Source organism: Microtus pennsylvanicus, chromosome 8 (assembly GCF_037038515.1).
Source record: "Microtus pennsylvanicus isolate mMicPen1 chromosome 8, mMicPen1.hap1, whole genome shotgun sequence".
Taxonomy (NCBI): domain Eukaryota; kingdom Metazoa; phylum Chordata; class Mammalia; order Rodentia; family Cricetidae; genus Microtus; species Microtus pennsylvanicus.
In genome coordinates, this window is record NC_134586.1 from 6,845,251 (window position 1) to 6,862,602 (window position 17,352).

At 42.5% G+C, this 17,352-nt stretch overlaps 1 protein-coding gene across 1 annotated transcript in view; it reads right to left on the bottom strand.

The window, feature by feature from the left end:
* Positions 1–10,082: 10,082 nt before the first annotated feature.
* The window catches only part of Etnk1 (ethanolamine kinase 1), a 57,345-nt gene continuing 50,075 nt past the window's right edge, over positions 10,083–17,352 (bottom strand). The window contains exons 7-8 of the mRNA XM_075982325.1: positions 15,517–15,590; positions 10,083–15,297 (exon numbers count right to left, since the gene is read on the bottom strand). Of these exons, the coding sequence (XP_075838440.1) occupies positions 15,225–15,297; positions 15,517–15,590 (147 nt within the window). The 3' untranslated portion in view covers positions 10,083–15,224. The remainder of the gene's footprint in view (positions 15,298–15,516; positions 15,591–17,352) is intronic.

Sequence of the window (17,352 nt, forward strand, 5' to 3'; positions counted from 1 at the left end):
ACAAGTTGTACCCCGTGAATTAAAATAAAAAGAAATTAAGGATGTAAAATTTGGAGAGAGAAATGAGGAGAAATGGGGGGAATGAGCAAAACCCAATGTATGAAATTCTCAAAGCATGATTTAAAATACTTTTGAACAAAGTCTAAGAAAATAATTTTTTAAAGAAGGAGTTGGTGTAGCCGGGCAGTGATGGTGCAGGCCTTTAGCCCCAGCACTCAGGAGGCAGAGGCAGGTGGATCTCTGTGAGTTTGAGGCTAGCCTGATCTACAGAGTGAATTCCAGGACAGAATTCCAGGGATACACAGATAAACCCTGTCTCAAAACACACCCAACCCCCCCTAAAGGTGTGATCACAGTACACACTTGTAACTCCAGTTCTCGGGAGACTGAGGCAGGAGGATCCTCACGAGTCAGAGACCAGCTGGGCTATGTAGTGAAACCTTGTCTCACAAATAATAATAATTAATAGTAATAGAGAAAATCCACCAATCATAGTATGTGGGCTTTACTTAGATGCCAAATCCCAAGGATCAAATTATAATCTTTTTTAACTTTTGGGCCATTGGAGCTTTGGATGTTACCCTTGCAAGTGTAATATTAAAGAACTGATAGTATTTTAGGAGTGACGCTGGCATTGTAGTTATGCCGGAGAACTTCAGGGATAAGAGATGGCTTACAGATCAGCCTGAACAAGCTTCCAAAGATGGAACGAAGCAGTGTGGGGCAGAGGCACAGCGCTGGCATGAGTGGGGATCTCTTAGGAGTGATGTGAGGGCAGGGGCACAGCGCCAGCGTGAGTGGGGATCTCTTAGGAGTGATGTGAGGGCAGGGGCACAGCGCCAGCGTGAGTGGGGATCTCTTAGGAGTGATGTGAGGGCAGGGGCACAGCGCCAGCGTGAGTGGGGATCTCTTAGGAGTGATGTGAGGGCAGAGGCACAGTGCCGGCATGAGTGGGGAACTCTGAGGAGTGATGTGTCTGGGGAGGCTTGTTCGGCTATGCCCCGCCCTTTCATACAGGTCTCTCTCGATGGTCTACAACAAATGTTATGGAATTTAAAATTTTAATGCATTCTATTCAGTGACTAGTGTAAAAATCATGATTGCTTTAACGGACAGCTAAAGAGAAATTTAAAAGGAGAAAACAGTTTGAAAGGGTGCAAAAAAAAAATTAAAGGAACTAAAACACAGTATAAAAAAAAAAAGTCTTAGATTAAAAACAGAGGAAGTGTCCAGAATGAAAGCAAGATTCCAAGACAGACTTGTGACATTGTATCACCACCTTGTGGTCTGTACGGATATTGCTCCTGAGTGCTAGCACTGGGCCACCTTGGCCTGCTAAGAGGCTGTGGGCAGAACCTAGACACACACAGAAGGGGGCCTGAGGCTCAGTGGCAGGAGTTCTTGTCTACGGCATAAACTCCCTTGAATCTCCCGTCACGTTTCATCCCTTCTCCTTGTCGTGAGTCTCATATTTCCTAAGTCTTCACAGTCCCAGTGTCCTAACCTCAGTAGTTCCTAGTCGGCGTTTCAGGACTCCAGGAACAAAACCTTCGTCACTTTGTGTAAACCTTGGAGACACTTTGCCTTGAGTTTTACCACATCCTCTTGTCACTTCAAGCCGGAATGGTCCTCAATTCTTTTATCGCCTTGAACATCCCACTTGTACTGAGGAAAAAGCCGAACCTGTGCTAGAAGTTGCAGGACAGTGATGAGAACTTCTGTGAGTGAAAAGACCTGAAATGTTGCAGGCCTGGAGTCACTTCCTACTGCACGTGAGCTACGCTTAACCTCCTCATAGGCATTCATTGCCCACTTCTGTGTTTGACCCCACATCCTTGTGATTATCAGGTGAAATGCTTTTGGACATAAAACAGACAACTGGATTCCAGCTACCAAAGGCTAAGAACATCGGTAGATAACATTCAAGGCTACTAAAGAGATTTGCTGCTTTTCTGTAACCCACTTAGCAAGGGCTGTGAATGCAGGCCAGAAGCCAAGAGCCTCCCTAACGTGTAGACACACACACACACACACACACACAGAGAGAGAGAGAGAGAGAGAGAGAGAGAGAGAGAGAGAGAGAGAGAGAGAGAGAGAGAGAGGTGTCAGAACTTTCAAGAAGAAAGCAAAATACCATTTCAGACAAATACCTTTAATGATAATTTACCAGATGTGATAATGCGCTCACTCCCTTTATCCCAGTAGTCCAGAGGTGGAGGCAGAAGAAACAAGTTTGAATCCATCCTCAGCCACATAGCAAGTTCGAGGACAGTCTGACTATGAGACCTGAGACCCAGGTTCAGAAAGGAAAGTTCGTTGAAACTGTGCACATTAGAACCAAAATTGAAAGTGGCAATGTGTAGTTAGTGGCAAGAATGTGTCACAATGGTGGTGACATGATTTGGGGAGGCTACACACCTACAATGTCCAGAGCAGAAGCCCCACTGTGTGCTGAGGTGTAACCCACAGTGGAGCGGAAGCAGCGACCCAGAAAGAAATCGGAAGGTGGGAAGGCATGGAGCTCAGTGGCTGGGCCCTGCTCAGGGTCTACAAACCCTTAGTCACTGTGAAGAAAGGAGGGCAGAGGGAGGTGGGGGAGGGGGGAAAGGAGGCTGAAAGTTTTCCTTTTAAAAAGGAAAAAACAGGCTGAAGAGATGGCCGAGTGGTTAGGGGCGTGTGCTGTTCTTGAGGAGGAGCTGAGTTCCGTTCCCCCCACCCGTCCCGTAGCTCATCACCAGCCATACCTCCAGCTCCGAGAACATCCCAAGCCTCTGGCCTCCGTGGGCACACGCACACACATGCACACCTACACACACTTGCATACTTATCCTCACACACATACCCACTAGTATATTCTCACACGCACATACATACACTCTTCAATTCACACACACTCACACACATACCCACTAGTATATTCTCACACGCACATACATACACTCTTCAATTCACACACACTCACACACATACCCACTAGTATATTCTCACACGCACATACATACACTCTTCAATTCACACACACTCACACACATACCCACTAGTATATTCTCACACGCACATACATACACTCTTCAATTCACACACACTCACACACATACCCACTAGTATATTCTCACACGCACATACATACACTCTTCAATTCACACACACTCACACACATACCCACTAGTATATTCTCACACACACATACACACACTCTTCAATTCACACACACTCACACACATACCCACTAGTATATTCTCACACGCACATACATACACTCTTCAATTCACACACACTCACACACATACCCACTAGCATATTCTCACACGCACATACATACACTCTTTGATTCACACACACTCACACACATACCCACTAGTATATTCTCTCACACACATACATACACTCTTCAATTCACACACACTCACACACATACCCACTAGTATATTCTCACACGCACATACATACACTCTTCAATTCACACACACTCACACACATACCCACTAGTATATTCTCACACACACATACACACACTCTTCAATTCACACACACTCACACACATACCCACTAGTATATTCTCACACACACATACACACACTCTTCAATTCACACACACTCACACACATACCCACTAGTATATTCTCACACACACATACACTCTTCAATGCACACACACTCACACACATACCCACTAGTATATTCTCACACATACATACACTCTTCAATTCACACACACTCACATACATACCCACTAGTATATTCACACACACACATACACACACTCTTCAATTCACACACACTCACACACATACCCACTAGTATATTCTCACACACACATACACTCTTCAATTCACACACACTCACACACATACCCACTAGTATATTCTCACACACACATACACTCTTCAATTCACACACACTCACACACATACCCACTAGTATATTCTCACACACACATACACACACTCTTCAATTCACACACACTCACACACATACCCACTAGTATATTCTCACACATACACACATACACTCTTCGATTCACACACACTCACACACATATCCACTAGTATATTCTCACACGCACATACACTCTTCAATTCACACACACTCACACACATACTCTCACATTCGCACATACATAATTTAAAATAATTTTTAATACTTTAAAAAGAAAAAAATGCTAGCATGAAATAACTGTGGTCAGTTTTCTAATTTGTGTGTTCATGTCTATTAACTATTGTGATACACCTGCTGATATACAGATGCCTATGAATGATGAAAACTTGAAATAGACATATGTTATTTACATAGGGCTACAGTTTAACCTTTGCTTTCTCAGTAGTCACTTTGCTATAGTGAACAGGTATGGAGGCTGAGTCCTAGAGGCCATAAAAGAGAATACAAGAAGCTGGCCTGGGTTTTAAAAGTCCCCACCTCTTACCTAAAGGCCTGTGGAGCTGTCCAGAGGTTAAACCAATTGGTCACAGGTGCCTGAGTGTCAAGTACTCAGATCAATGTGCATTTGAAGTCACTGTCTGAGAATGGAAATCGCTTGCAGTGGAGGGAGGTGGGAGGGAATGGTGTTATCTGTGTGTATCTTGGGTCGGACTATTCACAGGACCTTTCATCCTGTGTTGCCCCATCACACTGACTGCAGGGACCTAGAGCAGCCTCCAGGACATCCACAGAAATATCCCTGGGGGATCCAGGCTGTGTGTTCCCCCTCCTATCTGCACTTCCTGCCTTTAAGTAGCCTGACTCTTTTACCCAAGGTTAGATCTTAGCAAACATTTCCAAGCTATGGTTCACAAAGAAAATTCCTCAGTAAAAAAGGAATCTCTGGGGGGGTGGGATGTGGGCTCAGCCAGTAAATTGCTTCCTGGGAACCCCAACTGGGAGCCAGTTTGCCGCCTTTCCTGGCTCCTTCCCAGGAAATGTACATTCGGAGAGGATCTTCCCAGCAACAAGCTCACGTGCGTCCAAACAGATGCGTTCTTCACTTAGCTTTCATTTCCTTTTTCTATGAATTAATTATCCAGTACAGGATCTCAAGTACCTCGGGCTGACTCACTATTTAATCAAGGGCGACCTTGAAACTCTTACTTTATTTCAGTTTTTAGCTTTTATTCGACATGGGGACGGGGATGTACATGCCATCAAGCACACGTATCCATCAGAAGGCAACTTGGGGAAGCCGGTTCTTTCCCTCTACCATGTGAGTTCTGGGGACTGAACTCAGGTTCTCAGGCTTGGTGGCTGGTGCCTTCACCTGCTGCAGCCCAGCCTTGAACTTCTGGCTTCCATTCCCAGCTGCTAGGATTATAGACATGTGCCACCATATCCAATGTATTCAGTGCTAGCAACTGAAACCATGGCTTGGTGCACGCTAGGTAAGCTTTCTACCTATTGGGCAACATATAGAGTACTATACTAACTGGCCTTTAAAATAGCATACTTAGGGAAAAAATGAGAATGGAATGAATAAGATAGTATCAGTTAGGTAAATTAGAAAAGTAAGGGGATGGCGAGATGGCTCAATTGTTAAAAAGCACTTACTCGTGCTGCAGAGTATCTGGATTCTATTTCCAGCACCTACAAGGAGGCTCACAGGCATCTGCAACTCCAGTTCCAGAGGATCCAACATCCCCTCCTGGCCTCCAGGGGGCACTGCACGAATGTGGAACACAGACATGCTTGCAGGCAAAGCACCTATACAGTTTTAGTCAGTGTTCTATTGCTGTGAAGAGATACTGTGAGCAGGCAATTCTTGTAAGAGAAAGCATTTAACTGTTGGTGGCTTCAGTTTCACAGGTTTAGTCCATTATCATCATGGTGGCCAGCCTCATCTAGAGAGCAAGTTCCAGGACAGTTCGGGATTGCTACACAGAGAAACCCTGAATCACACACACAAAGTCAGCTGCCGACAAAGGAGTAAAAGGGGAGACATTGGGCACATCCAAGCTTGTTTCCTTGGTGGTGATGGGATGGCAGGAGAGCCCAAGGTGACAAGGGTCCCTAATGAAGGTCAGAAAAGAAACAGAAATGAAGAGGTCTTTAAGAGTACTTACTGAGGTAGGAGAAGAATGTCACCAAAGTTAGATAAACCAGAATGTAGACAAAGACTACAATGGTGAAGTCTTCACATTTCGGAGATGCACGCAACACCCTGCCCCGGTGTTCCGTTTTATTTTGAAAGCTAGATGAAACGGTGCTGTCAACACTCGGGACAACAGGATTCTGTGAGACTGATAAGGAAGTGCGTGCTGGCAAACAGGATCAGCACTTTGCATTTTAGATTGCAAAGCTGGAGCTCACAAATCCCTGAGTGGGGCGGCTGTAGCCTCTTGTTAGGGATGTCAACAAGACAGCCTTTTTCAAGGCACCTACACAGCCTTCTGCCACCATGAGAAAAGAAATATGCAGGAATCACAATCACACTTTAAATTCTCTCCTAGTGTTACGAAACGGGGAAAGAGAGCAGTTTGAATTAGCATCTTTGGTGTAGTGTGAAGACTGAAATAGCATTCTTCACCAACTAATTACTAAATATAACATTTTTGTAAAAAGGGTATTTTTTTTTCAGCTATTAAGATTCACAGGACAAATAGTTGAGAAAACCAACTAGAGAGATCTTAGTAGACGGGTGTTTGATTTTGATTCATAGTCTTCTGCTGAATTTAATTCGAGAAAAATATCTGCTGTGTCCAAAGAAATTGTAGGCTGCATAGCTAACCTCAGCTGTCAACTTTGTGAGCTCTAGAACCAGCTGAGTCTATCTGTGGGGAGTTAGGTTAAATTGGGAAGACCCAGATCACTATGGATGGCGCCATTCCCTGGGGTATAGAAAGGGAGTGAGCTGAGTGAGGTAGATGCCACATGACTGGCCGCCTCAGCAGCTACCACCGTGACCTCACTGCCATGAACCTTACCCTCCAACTGTGGCCAAAATAAACCCTTTCTTCCTTAAGTTACTTCTGTCAGGTGCTTTATTATAGTGACAAAAGTGGCAAAGACAGGCTGGCTCCTTTTTTTTCTTGTACCAAAGGTGATAACCCAATGCAAGTGCCAAGCCTTTGGAAAAAAAAAAAGACTCTTGCCCACACAAGCCATTACTGACAGCTCTTGGTACCTTTCACAGACAGATCTAGTGCAAGTCAATAACATCTGCTTTGGGTTTTCCTGAGTTATAAAATATTACAAGAAAACTGATTGTAGGCTTTAGTTGTAACTCTTCTTGAGAGTGAAAAAGAGCACGTACTGCTTCTTTCACTGTTATGCACACACCTTTAAAAAAAAAAAAACTAGACTGAGCCAGGCATTGTGATACACATCTTTAATCCCAGTGCTTCGGAGATAGATAGGGGGATCTCTGAGTTCAATACCAGCTTGGTTTATAGAACCACTTCTAGGACAGCCTAAGTTGTCTTCGAGAGATCCTCCTGTCTCAGAACTAGGAAAGTGAGATGGCTCAGGGGTTCAGCACGGTGTAAGTCTAATGACCTGAGCTCGATCTCTGCAAACCACGTTCACTGCTGTGATGAAACACCATGACCAGACTACTTCTTTAGGCTTATGGTGCCAGAGGCATGAGTCCATGACGGCGGGGAGACAGGCATGGCTTCTGAAGCAGCAACCATGAGCAAAAAGCAGAGAGCATGCACTTAAAGTGTTGGTTTTTTTTTTAAACATCAAAGCCCACTGTGACATACTTCCTCCAGCAGAGCCACATGCTCCGAAACATACCCAAACAGTATCACCAAGCAAGGACTGTGTATTGGAGAGTCTGAGCCTATATAGAGAGTGAGGGGTGGCGCTCTCATTTAAACCCACACTATGTAGAGGTGGGAGGAAAGAACCGACGCAAAATCGTCCTTTGACCTCCACACAGGTGCAGTAGAACCTGCACCGATGTGCACACATCACACAAACACTATATTTAAAATTTAAAATATACTAGTGGGGGCTTTGAAAGCTTTTAATATACCAAAATCTAAAAACACTGAATTCTGGTCACCTCTGAAAAAATTATCTGCAGTTAATAATATATACATAAAATTTACATAAAAAACCTATCTCCCTCAATCGAGGTTCAAACAAATAGCAAACCAAATCAAGGAGAGGGAAGAGAGGAGCGGGAGAGTAGAAAGAATATAGTATTCATTTCCACTTTCCAGACAGCAGAATAGGTTCTCTTGTGGGCATCAAACTGGCTTAGGTAAATTAGCCTGGACAACTGGGCCCAGAGATTAGCCTCCCTGCAATGGCAAATGCTGCCTTCCTACCGTGTTCTTGTTTTAAAATGTTTCTCTACTTTCCATACTTTTCTTCATGTGGGAAGCAAGAGTTCATCGTGTACCTCAAAGTGCTCTCATGCTGTGAGCAGAGAAGTAAGTTCCATCTTGCTAGGGAGCATGAAAACAAGATCCCCAAAGCAGAGAACTAGAACAAGTACCCCAAGAGGTGCCTATGGAGTAAGGCGGGCAAAGACAACAGAAAGCACAACTTGCTTAGTAGAAAGAAACTTCCAAAGTTGTTTGGGTACAACTTTTAAGAATGAGTCTGTTGGTGTCTTAGTCAGTGTTCTATTGCTGTGGAGAGACAACCACGACCACGGCAACTCTTACAATGAAAACATCTAATTCAAGTGGCTCGCCTAGTTTCTGAGGTTCAGTCCATTATCATCATGATGTGGTGCTGGAGCTGAGGGTGCTCCATTCTGCAGACAACAGAAAGTCAACTGATACACTGGGTGGTATCCTGAGTGTGTGAAGCCTCAAAGTCAGCCCACAGTGACACACTTCCTCCAAGGCCATACCCACACCTCCCACTAGTGATACTCCCTGGGATTATGAGGGCCAGTTACATCCAAACCATCACAGGTAGGAACCATGAGAAGCAGGTATCTAGACTAGGGGTGTGGCTCAGCTGGCGGAGTGCCTGTGCAGGAAGGACACTAGGCTCTTGGATCAATACCCAGTATCATGTAAGTACAGTGGAGGCACACCTCTGCAACTGGACCTCCAAACGCAAATTTTCAAAATGTCTTCACAGTATACTGAAAATCAGAGCATGAGGGTGGTAGTTTGAATGAGTTGTTTCCCCGCACATGCTCATGTATGTGAACAATTGGTCCACTGGAGGCTATCTAGAGAGGTTACAGAACACTTAGTAGAGGCTTGCAGGAAGAAGCATGTCAGTGAACTTCGAGAGTGTACAGCCTCACGCCACTTCCAATGCTTTTTTTCTATGTGGTTGAAATTCGATCAGTCTGCTGGGCGGTGGTGTCCCACACCTTTAACCCCAGTACTCAGGAGGCAGAGGCGAGTGGATCTCTTGAGTTGAAGGCCAGCCTGGTCAGCCAGGTTCCAGGACAGCTAGGGCTACTGAGAAACACTGTTTAAAATAACAAAGAAGGAGGGGAGCGGAGGGGAGAAGAGGGAAGAGAAGGACCACCCAAGCTTCCTGCTTCTACCACAACCACGCCTTCCTCTATGACTTACCTCTCAGAAACTGTAAGACAAAACAAATTCTTAGGTTGCTTCTGGCCATGGCATATTATCATAGCAACAGAACAGCTGCACAATCAGAAACTTTAAATTGCCCCAAACATACAGTTGCATACCTTTGTAAAGGAAAAAATTACGCACAAACCTATGTGGGTGCATGGGTCTGAAGGAGGAAGCTACGAGTCCTGTCATGCTTCATCTGTTCCTCTGAGAGTCTTTCCTTGAACCCGGGCTCATGTATCCTTGGCTAGGCTGGGAGTCAGCAAGCCCTAATGACCATCTGTTTCCATGCCCTGGGAGCTGGGGTACAGGTGTGTGTGGAGCACCTGGATTGCTATGTGTGTCCGGGATCCAAACTCCAGGCCTCATGACTGCTCAGTCACTAACTGCTCTCCTAAGCAGATGGCTCCCCAGGCCTTACTGCTGACTCTGGAAAGCCCTTATTCCTCCTCTGGTTTTAGGGAGCAAAACTAAGACAGTGAGTACACTTGCTAGGCAAACACTCATCACTAAACTCCAATCCTTTAAAGTCTTGTATTTCCATGTATTCTACAAGAGACAATCTCCAAGGAGAGTACAAATAACAGGGACACATTATAGTTAGAACTCAACTTTATTGTTACAACCAATGTTTATTTACAGAATATAAATCTCTTCAAAAAGATACATTCCTTCATTTAATCAATGGTAGAAAGCCTTATTAAACAGAAATAAAGCCTAAGCCGCACTTGTATCTTAACAGAAACACGGCTTCGTTGCAAGTCCATGAACACAGAACACAAATGTCACTTCAGCAGCTACATGAATGAGGCTGTTGATTTCACTGGCGATGCCATTATAGCCACGAAACAAATCTTACTTAAATTAACAGTAGTAAAACTTAAATTTCAAACATAAAACATAAAATATGTAACAACAAAGGAAAAAGCAGGAAGTATCTCCGCTAGCAAACAGATGAGCAAGTTCTCCGACACTCAGACACTGGCTGAGGCGTAGGGAAACCTAGGACAAAGGCTGCATTCATCTGCGAGGTATCGATGCATGTTCAGTGCTGAGACTATCCATAGCACTTATAGTCTATACAAAGCAGCATTAGACTACAATTCACATTTGAGAAACACAAATTTCAGATCTATGCCACAGCTTCCCGATTCAACAGACGGCTAACGCAACGACAGTTCTCTTTGAATGAAAGTTCAGCTTTTCCCCTTGCATATAGATAACACCATGTCTTCTTCCTTCAATCAGGATGTTTGACCTTGCTGTACAAAAGCTCCTAAATACAGAAAAGTTCTTGTGGGTTCCATTAGTTTACAGTTACTTTAGTACAGGTAAATACAGAGGACAACTTGAGATTATTGACAATGAACACTCAGTTCGTCACTACCTACAAACAAGCAGCCGCATGCCACAGTGCAGGCATGGCGAGCAGGTACTCCGTTCTCCCTCCACTGCTCCGCAGGTGTCATGGGTTTCAACCCAGCTCTCAAAGTTCCTGGCTAGGAAGCCTGTAATTCCAATCCACTAGGTTTTCCTGCTCCACTTTCACAAACCAATCAAAAGACAAGGTGATGTTTCAGTTCTGTAAGCATCTAGTGTTTTATTAACGTATTAATCGGCTCAAAATTATCACAGTGAGCAAGATAACTAAAAGGTAAAACTGTAACTATTTTAAGAAGTATTTTTGCAAGTATACACGCCATACAATGCACAATGGACAAAGGTGGTGTTGGTGGTACCACAGCGCACAGTCCAGGAGAGTAGCCTCCAACATACAACTTTAAAGTGCTTATGAGTGAAGCATCAGTATTTGTTTCTAATCCAAACACTTTGGGGTTTCTTCCCATATCAAATTGTGCCAAAATTGAAAATTTTTCAGCATAAAAACTACTCAAACAAATCTAACTCATTTAACATATCACTGAATTTAGTCTTCAGGAATTCAAGGTAATACAAAAACCTCAAGTATTTTCTTTTACAGAAATACGGGTTGAAGTTCCAAAAACAGGGATGTTTTATCTGGAATAGCTAATAGCATTCGTCAAACCCAAGATTTAACACTGCCGTCACTATAGGGAAAGGCAGCTCGCCGTGCCTCAACTTGCCTTTCACAACAGAAACATGACTGAAGATGCAGCTCAGCTTCACAGTAAAGGCCATCATGACATCTGACGGAGAAGAAAGACCACAGCAACAGGCCCTGAAGTGAGACACACTCAGAGGCTAGTCTCCACCTGCGCTCACCTTCTGTGTGAAAACCCCAGGACAAAGCACTGTTGACTTTGTCAACAGGATGACAGATTAACAGGGAAATATTTAAGTCTACAGTACTCAGGAATGCAGTATAAAATGCTTAAAAGCAAGTCAAGAAAAACCAAACCCCAAACCCTGACACTACTCCCTTTCTCCATCAGGTAAGGTAGTGAGAGCATCAGGAGGTACAGGCGGTTTCTGGGTAACTCAGAGGCCTGAGGACATTTCCTCTAGAGTGCTTGGGGGAAATCTTCCTTTAAGTCTAAACTCATGAAGTTAAAATAAACACGGGATAGTTGTCATAAAAGCCACCATTCTTCTCATAGCCCCACACTGAACTGCTCCAGAGAAGCCACCTGACAAAACTAAGAGATGCCATTTGCCCTATGTCTTTTATGGGTGTGATTTACAGTCACACTGAATACCAAGATTTTGTCGAAAGTGTCAACAAACTCTGAAAATAGAAAAGTGGGCCACACTTCAGTTTATAAACACCAAATTACATTTTTAGCTTCCTTTACCCTCAAATTGTGAGTCAAAGAGTGAGCTATAAATTCACTGCTTCCCAGAATCTAATACACACACACACACACACACACACACACAAATCAACAGCTGAGTAAAAACTGGAGAAAAGTCTTATTAGGCACTGAGAGGCTGAATAAATAAATACAACATTAACTAAACCCAATAAAGCTTACTTCCAGTTCTTGCTATCTCACTGCACAGCTAGAGGTGTGCACTGTTCCCAGCCAAACACCAACAGACTGGATCATTTAGTGACAGAAAAACTTCTACAAAGGAAAATGCAAAACTACACACTCTTGTATGCAGGACACAACTCACACTAATTACAGCTGCTTATTTACACTCCAGGCAGACCTAGTTGATGAGGTTTGTGCTCATGTTGATCTCAGGCAGATCATGTCAACAGTGAGACGTGTCCACCACATCTCATTTCCAGAAAATGGTGGTAGCACAGGATTAGAAGAGGGGAGGGAAATCAAATATCATTGGTCAGGTTCAAGATCATACAGGTGTGCCAGGGAGACAGGATCAGGGTAGAGGGCAGAAATGTGGAATTTTGCTTGTTACAGCATCCAGGCCACTACGGTCTATTGATTAACATTGAACATCCAGGAATGCCACTTCTAACATCCACTTTCATATTTACAAAATGAGCTTACCACCAGTTGAGTGATTAGGTAAGGCATTCAAGTTCCTTAGCTTAACAAAAGAAGGCAACTAATATCCTAGCAAGCCACAGGACACATTTTAGAGGGATGCTCTTCCGAGCTGTCCCAATGTACCCTCTTTAGAATCCCTTACATGGTCAATACAAAGGAAAGACATTTTTGAATCCTGTTGATAATCTACACCATGATCCCCAAAAGCTGCATGGGAAGCAGGCACATCAGAGCACCCAAATCTAGCCAAGGAATGGGGACAACAGTTTACATGTGCTCGTCTTCTTCCAAGATCTCCTCCATGCTAGCAGGATGAACAAGGACGCCTCGCTGTTGGTGCATGCACTGCCACCGGCGTCTCTGGGGCAGCGGTCTCAGCTGGCTGCTACGCAGTCCACCACCACCAGCAGAAGCAGCAGCATGGTAAGCCTCCACTCAAAGCACTCTCAAGAACAGGAACAGACTAGCCAACACTGTCTTCTCCAGTGTTTCCATGTGACACATACTCTTGGATTTTAAGAGGAGGAAAGCAAAGAATCAGGAGGCTCACATTTTTATCATTCTATGACAATGTTCCAATCACAAATGAAAATTCCACTAAGCCAGTTTTTGTAGGTTTGCTTTAACATTGAAAAGAGCTAGTAGTCATTATTTGTTTTCATTCAAAGAAGTCGGCAGAATTGTAATGATCTTACAGTAATGTGATTCATAAAAACAAAAGTGAACTTTACAACATTAGGGAGGTAGAAACCAAATCCAGGTCTAACACTGTTAGAGACACATACTTAGGAGTCTGTTTACGTGGCTAGAATTTACCATCTCAAATGGCCATGGCCTGTAAGTGTTTGTACTTACTTTATTAGCTTTGAACACGTTGAGACAATCCAAGTATTTTAAAGCACTTGTCTGAGAACAGAAGTCATGTGGAACAATATACCAGACAATGTCTTAGGATAGATCTGCACTGCAGACTTTAAATATGCAGATCCATGGAGCCAACTTAGTACAAAAGCACTTATGTGACCAAAGTGCAAAGCCTGTCTGACTAAGCTAAGTTAGCTGTGACTGTTCAAGTCCACAGTCTTCAAAGATTAAAGCCTTCCGGTCTACCTCAAAGACCTAACTTCCTTCCATTTAATAATTGCTTCCCTCTCACATCTATAGAAAAATAAAAACTAGACTAACAAAAACAAGATAAAACAAGTCCTCCTACCACGACTACTTATTTAATTCACATTTCCTTATTTGTTAAGATTTTAAGTATTCAAGCTCAATGACCTACCTAAATGTTCCTTACTGGTTCTTCTAACTGCTTTAACAATATTACTCTGAAATTACATGTATAAGCAATCATTTGCTGACTCTACAGACACAAAACAAACCTAAGGAATGAATCCGAATAGAAAGAATCTAAATGATATTCCTTGCTTCCAAGTATGATGAACTCTGCATGTTTGTTTCAAATATGAACAATATCGGCTATTACTAAATAAACAAAAAAAGAATCAAGTTAAACAAAATTTTTGATTAGAAACAATTTGATACGTAAATTCTAAAAACTGGGACTATTACCTTAAATGACCATATCTAGTATTTTAAAACATGACTTAATACACATTTTAACATTAAATTGTTATACTTATATTCCAGGATTATACAGTAAATATATTTTATATTGTCAGGCTATATAAAGAGACAATTTAACTCTAAGTTGTATTCTTCAGAGAAATCATTTCCAATTTCCAATTCAAGAAAGTATACCCCTAGAGACAGTAACTGCCTTGCTCCCTCTTCAGTGGGCACTTCTCTAGAAAAGTCTAGAACACCCTAAGTTACTACGAAGGCAGTGACTGCCATGTCAAGAGTAAATAATTCATTTTACAAAGGTCACAACACTAAACAAGAATGTTTTTCTAAAATTAACCCTATAACAAAACTTTTAAAAGATCTCTACAACATCTCATTTTATACACTGAACAACAAAGGAAAGATGAAAGGTAGTCAGTCATGTCAAATCTGTAACAAATCATTACATGGAACACGGACTGTGCTGCCAAAGGCTAAAGCCGACTCGATTCTTTCCACTGGTGGACAAATCTCTAGCCCGTCACATACTGACAACAGTAACCATATTTTTAACATCATTCTATTTAAAAATAGATTGGCTGTTTAGAGGCATAATTTGTAAAGCAAGATAACCAAATTAAATGAGTGTTAACAAATATTGGCTTTCGGAATTTCTTAAGAAACATCCACAAGCACTGCTCAGCTCCTGGAGAACAATGAGGTGTCTTCTTTACTCAGGCATCTTTAGCGCTGTGACCTCGGGCTTCATTTTAAAGTACTGGTTAAAGCGAACAACAGCGTACCTAGTGAAGAAAGAACAAGGAAAACTCAGAGCTGACCTCAGCCCTTCAGCTTAGCCTGCTGCACCACCTACTGGACACTCCTATGCTAAGCACTCGCCAGCCTGGAAGCTTCTGCACGGCTTAAGTGCACATGGCCTTCAAAGCACCGCCTGCCATCTCTACACACTAGAACAACCAAGTCCAGACAGACAGCACCTCACAGTTCACACATCATCTTACCCAAGGAAATCAAACTCAATTGTGGAGTACTTGGCTTGGATCAAAGCCCAGAGTCCCCAGAAGAAATGAGAAGCCTTAAAGAGAAGAAAAATGAAGAATTATGAAAACAAATTTTTGTACACAATACAAAATTGTTAATTCTACGCTTTCCATCAATTGCATGCATAGTACTTTCCTTCTTTCTACTTTTTTGGTAAATACTGAACCTAGATCTACAGAGTTACCTACACTCTCTAGCCCCCATAGTATCTTCTCCCTTCTGTTAATTTTTACACAACACAGCTGGAACAGAACATAATGAAGCAAGGTAGTTACTTGGTTATCACTACTGACTCTGTCTATACAGAAAGCAACAAAGTCAGAATGACTTGTAAACTCAAGTCTAGTAGTTTCAATAGTCTTTGCCCAGTGCAGAATTTAGCATTCCACGTAATATACAGACACAAGTAGTGATTCACACCCTTCCATTATTGGCTCCACTATACACATAAATGACAATACTGATTAGCGAGTCTATCCGTGAAACCTGTATCCTAGAACTTAAAACTAATGGATTAGAAATTGTAACATAATTTTGTCTATGCCTTACAACAATTTCGTAAATGATTAGCATTTTTATTTTACATGTTTGCTTGAGTGGCTCCATGTATCTATGTACACCACGTGCATACTTGGTGCCCACAGAGTCCAGAAGGGCATTTTACAACTCCTGGAATTGGAGTTACAGACTGCTGTGTGCCACCATGTGGGTGCTGGGACCAAATGCCAACTCCCTCTTGAAAAGCAGCCAGTGCTCTTAACCTATGAGCCATCTGTCCAGCCCCATTTTCTTTTTGAATTACATTTAGTGTGTGTGTGTGTGTGTGTGTGTGCTGTGCACGTAGTGTGCATGCACATGGATGCGAAAGAATGATGACAAATTGCAGAACTGTTTTTTCCTTCCATCATGAGTTCCAGGAATTTTATTCTGGCCATTAGGTCATTTCATTAGCCCACAAATAATTTCCATTTAGACATATTTTAGAATTCTGCTAATACCAGACAGCGGCAAGATAGTTCAATAAGGAAAAGAGCTCTGACTCTAATCCCAGAAACCATGACAGAAGGAAAAATCTCCTCCCAAATGCTGTCCCAACTTCCAATGTGTGCACAGACACACATATGTACATGTGTACGCACATGCACACACAAACACACACACACAAATGACAAACTAAAATTAAGCATTTTTAAATATTTTAAAATTTTAAAATATTTTCTAATTCTGGTAACATGGAAGTGTTCTTCCAGAAGACCCAGATGTGATTCCTAGCTTCTACCACCTACCCACAGAGCAGCTCCCAGTCATCTGTAACTCAGGAGATCTGATGTCTTCTCCCTACTTCTGTGGTACAAGTGGTACAAAGACATACACACAGGCAAAACACTCATACATATTTTTTAATAACAAAAATAAAATTTTATTTCCCCAGAAATACTTTACTTTTACTAAAGATGCTCTAAAAAAAATAATAATAATGTTAAAAGCCCGATTTTATTTCTGGTATAAGCACCAAAAGGGGCCAGTGAGATCACTCAGAGCAGCAGTTCTGAACCTGTGGGTCGAAACCACTTTAGGGGTTGAGTGACCCTTTCACAGAAATCACCTAGGACCATGAGAAAACACAGAAATTTACATTATGATTCACAACAGTAGTAAAACTGCAGTTATGAAGTGGCAATGAACATAATTTTATGGGTGGAGGTCATCACAACATGAGGAACTACACTTAAGGGTCACAGCACTAGGAATGTTGAGGACCAATGGCTCAGAGTCAAGCGGCTTACTACCAATCA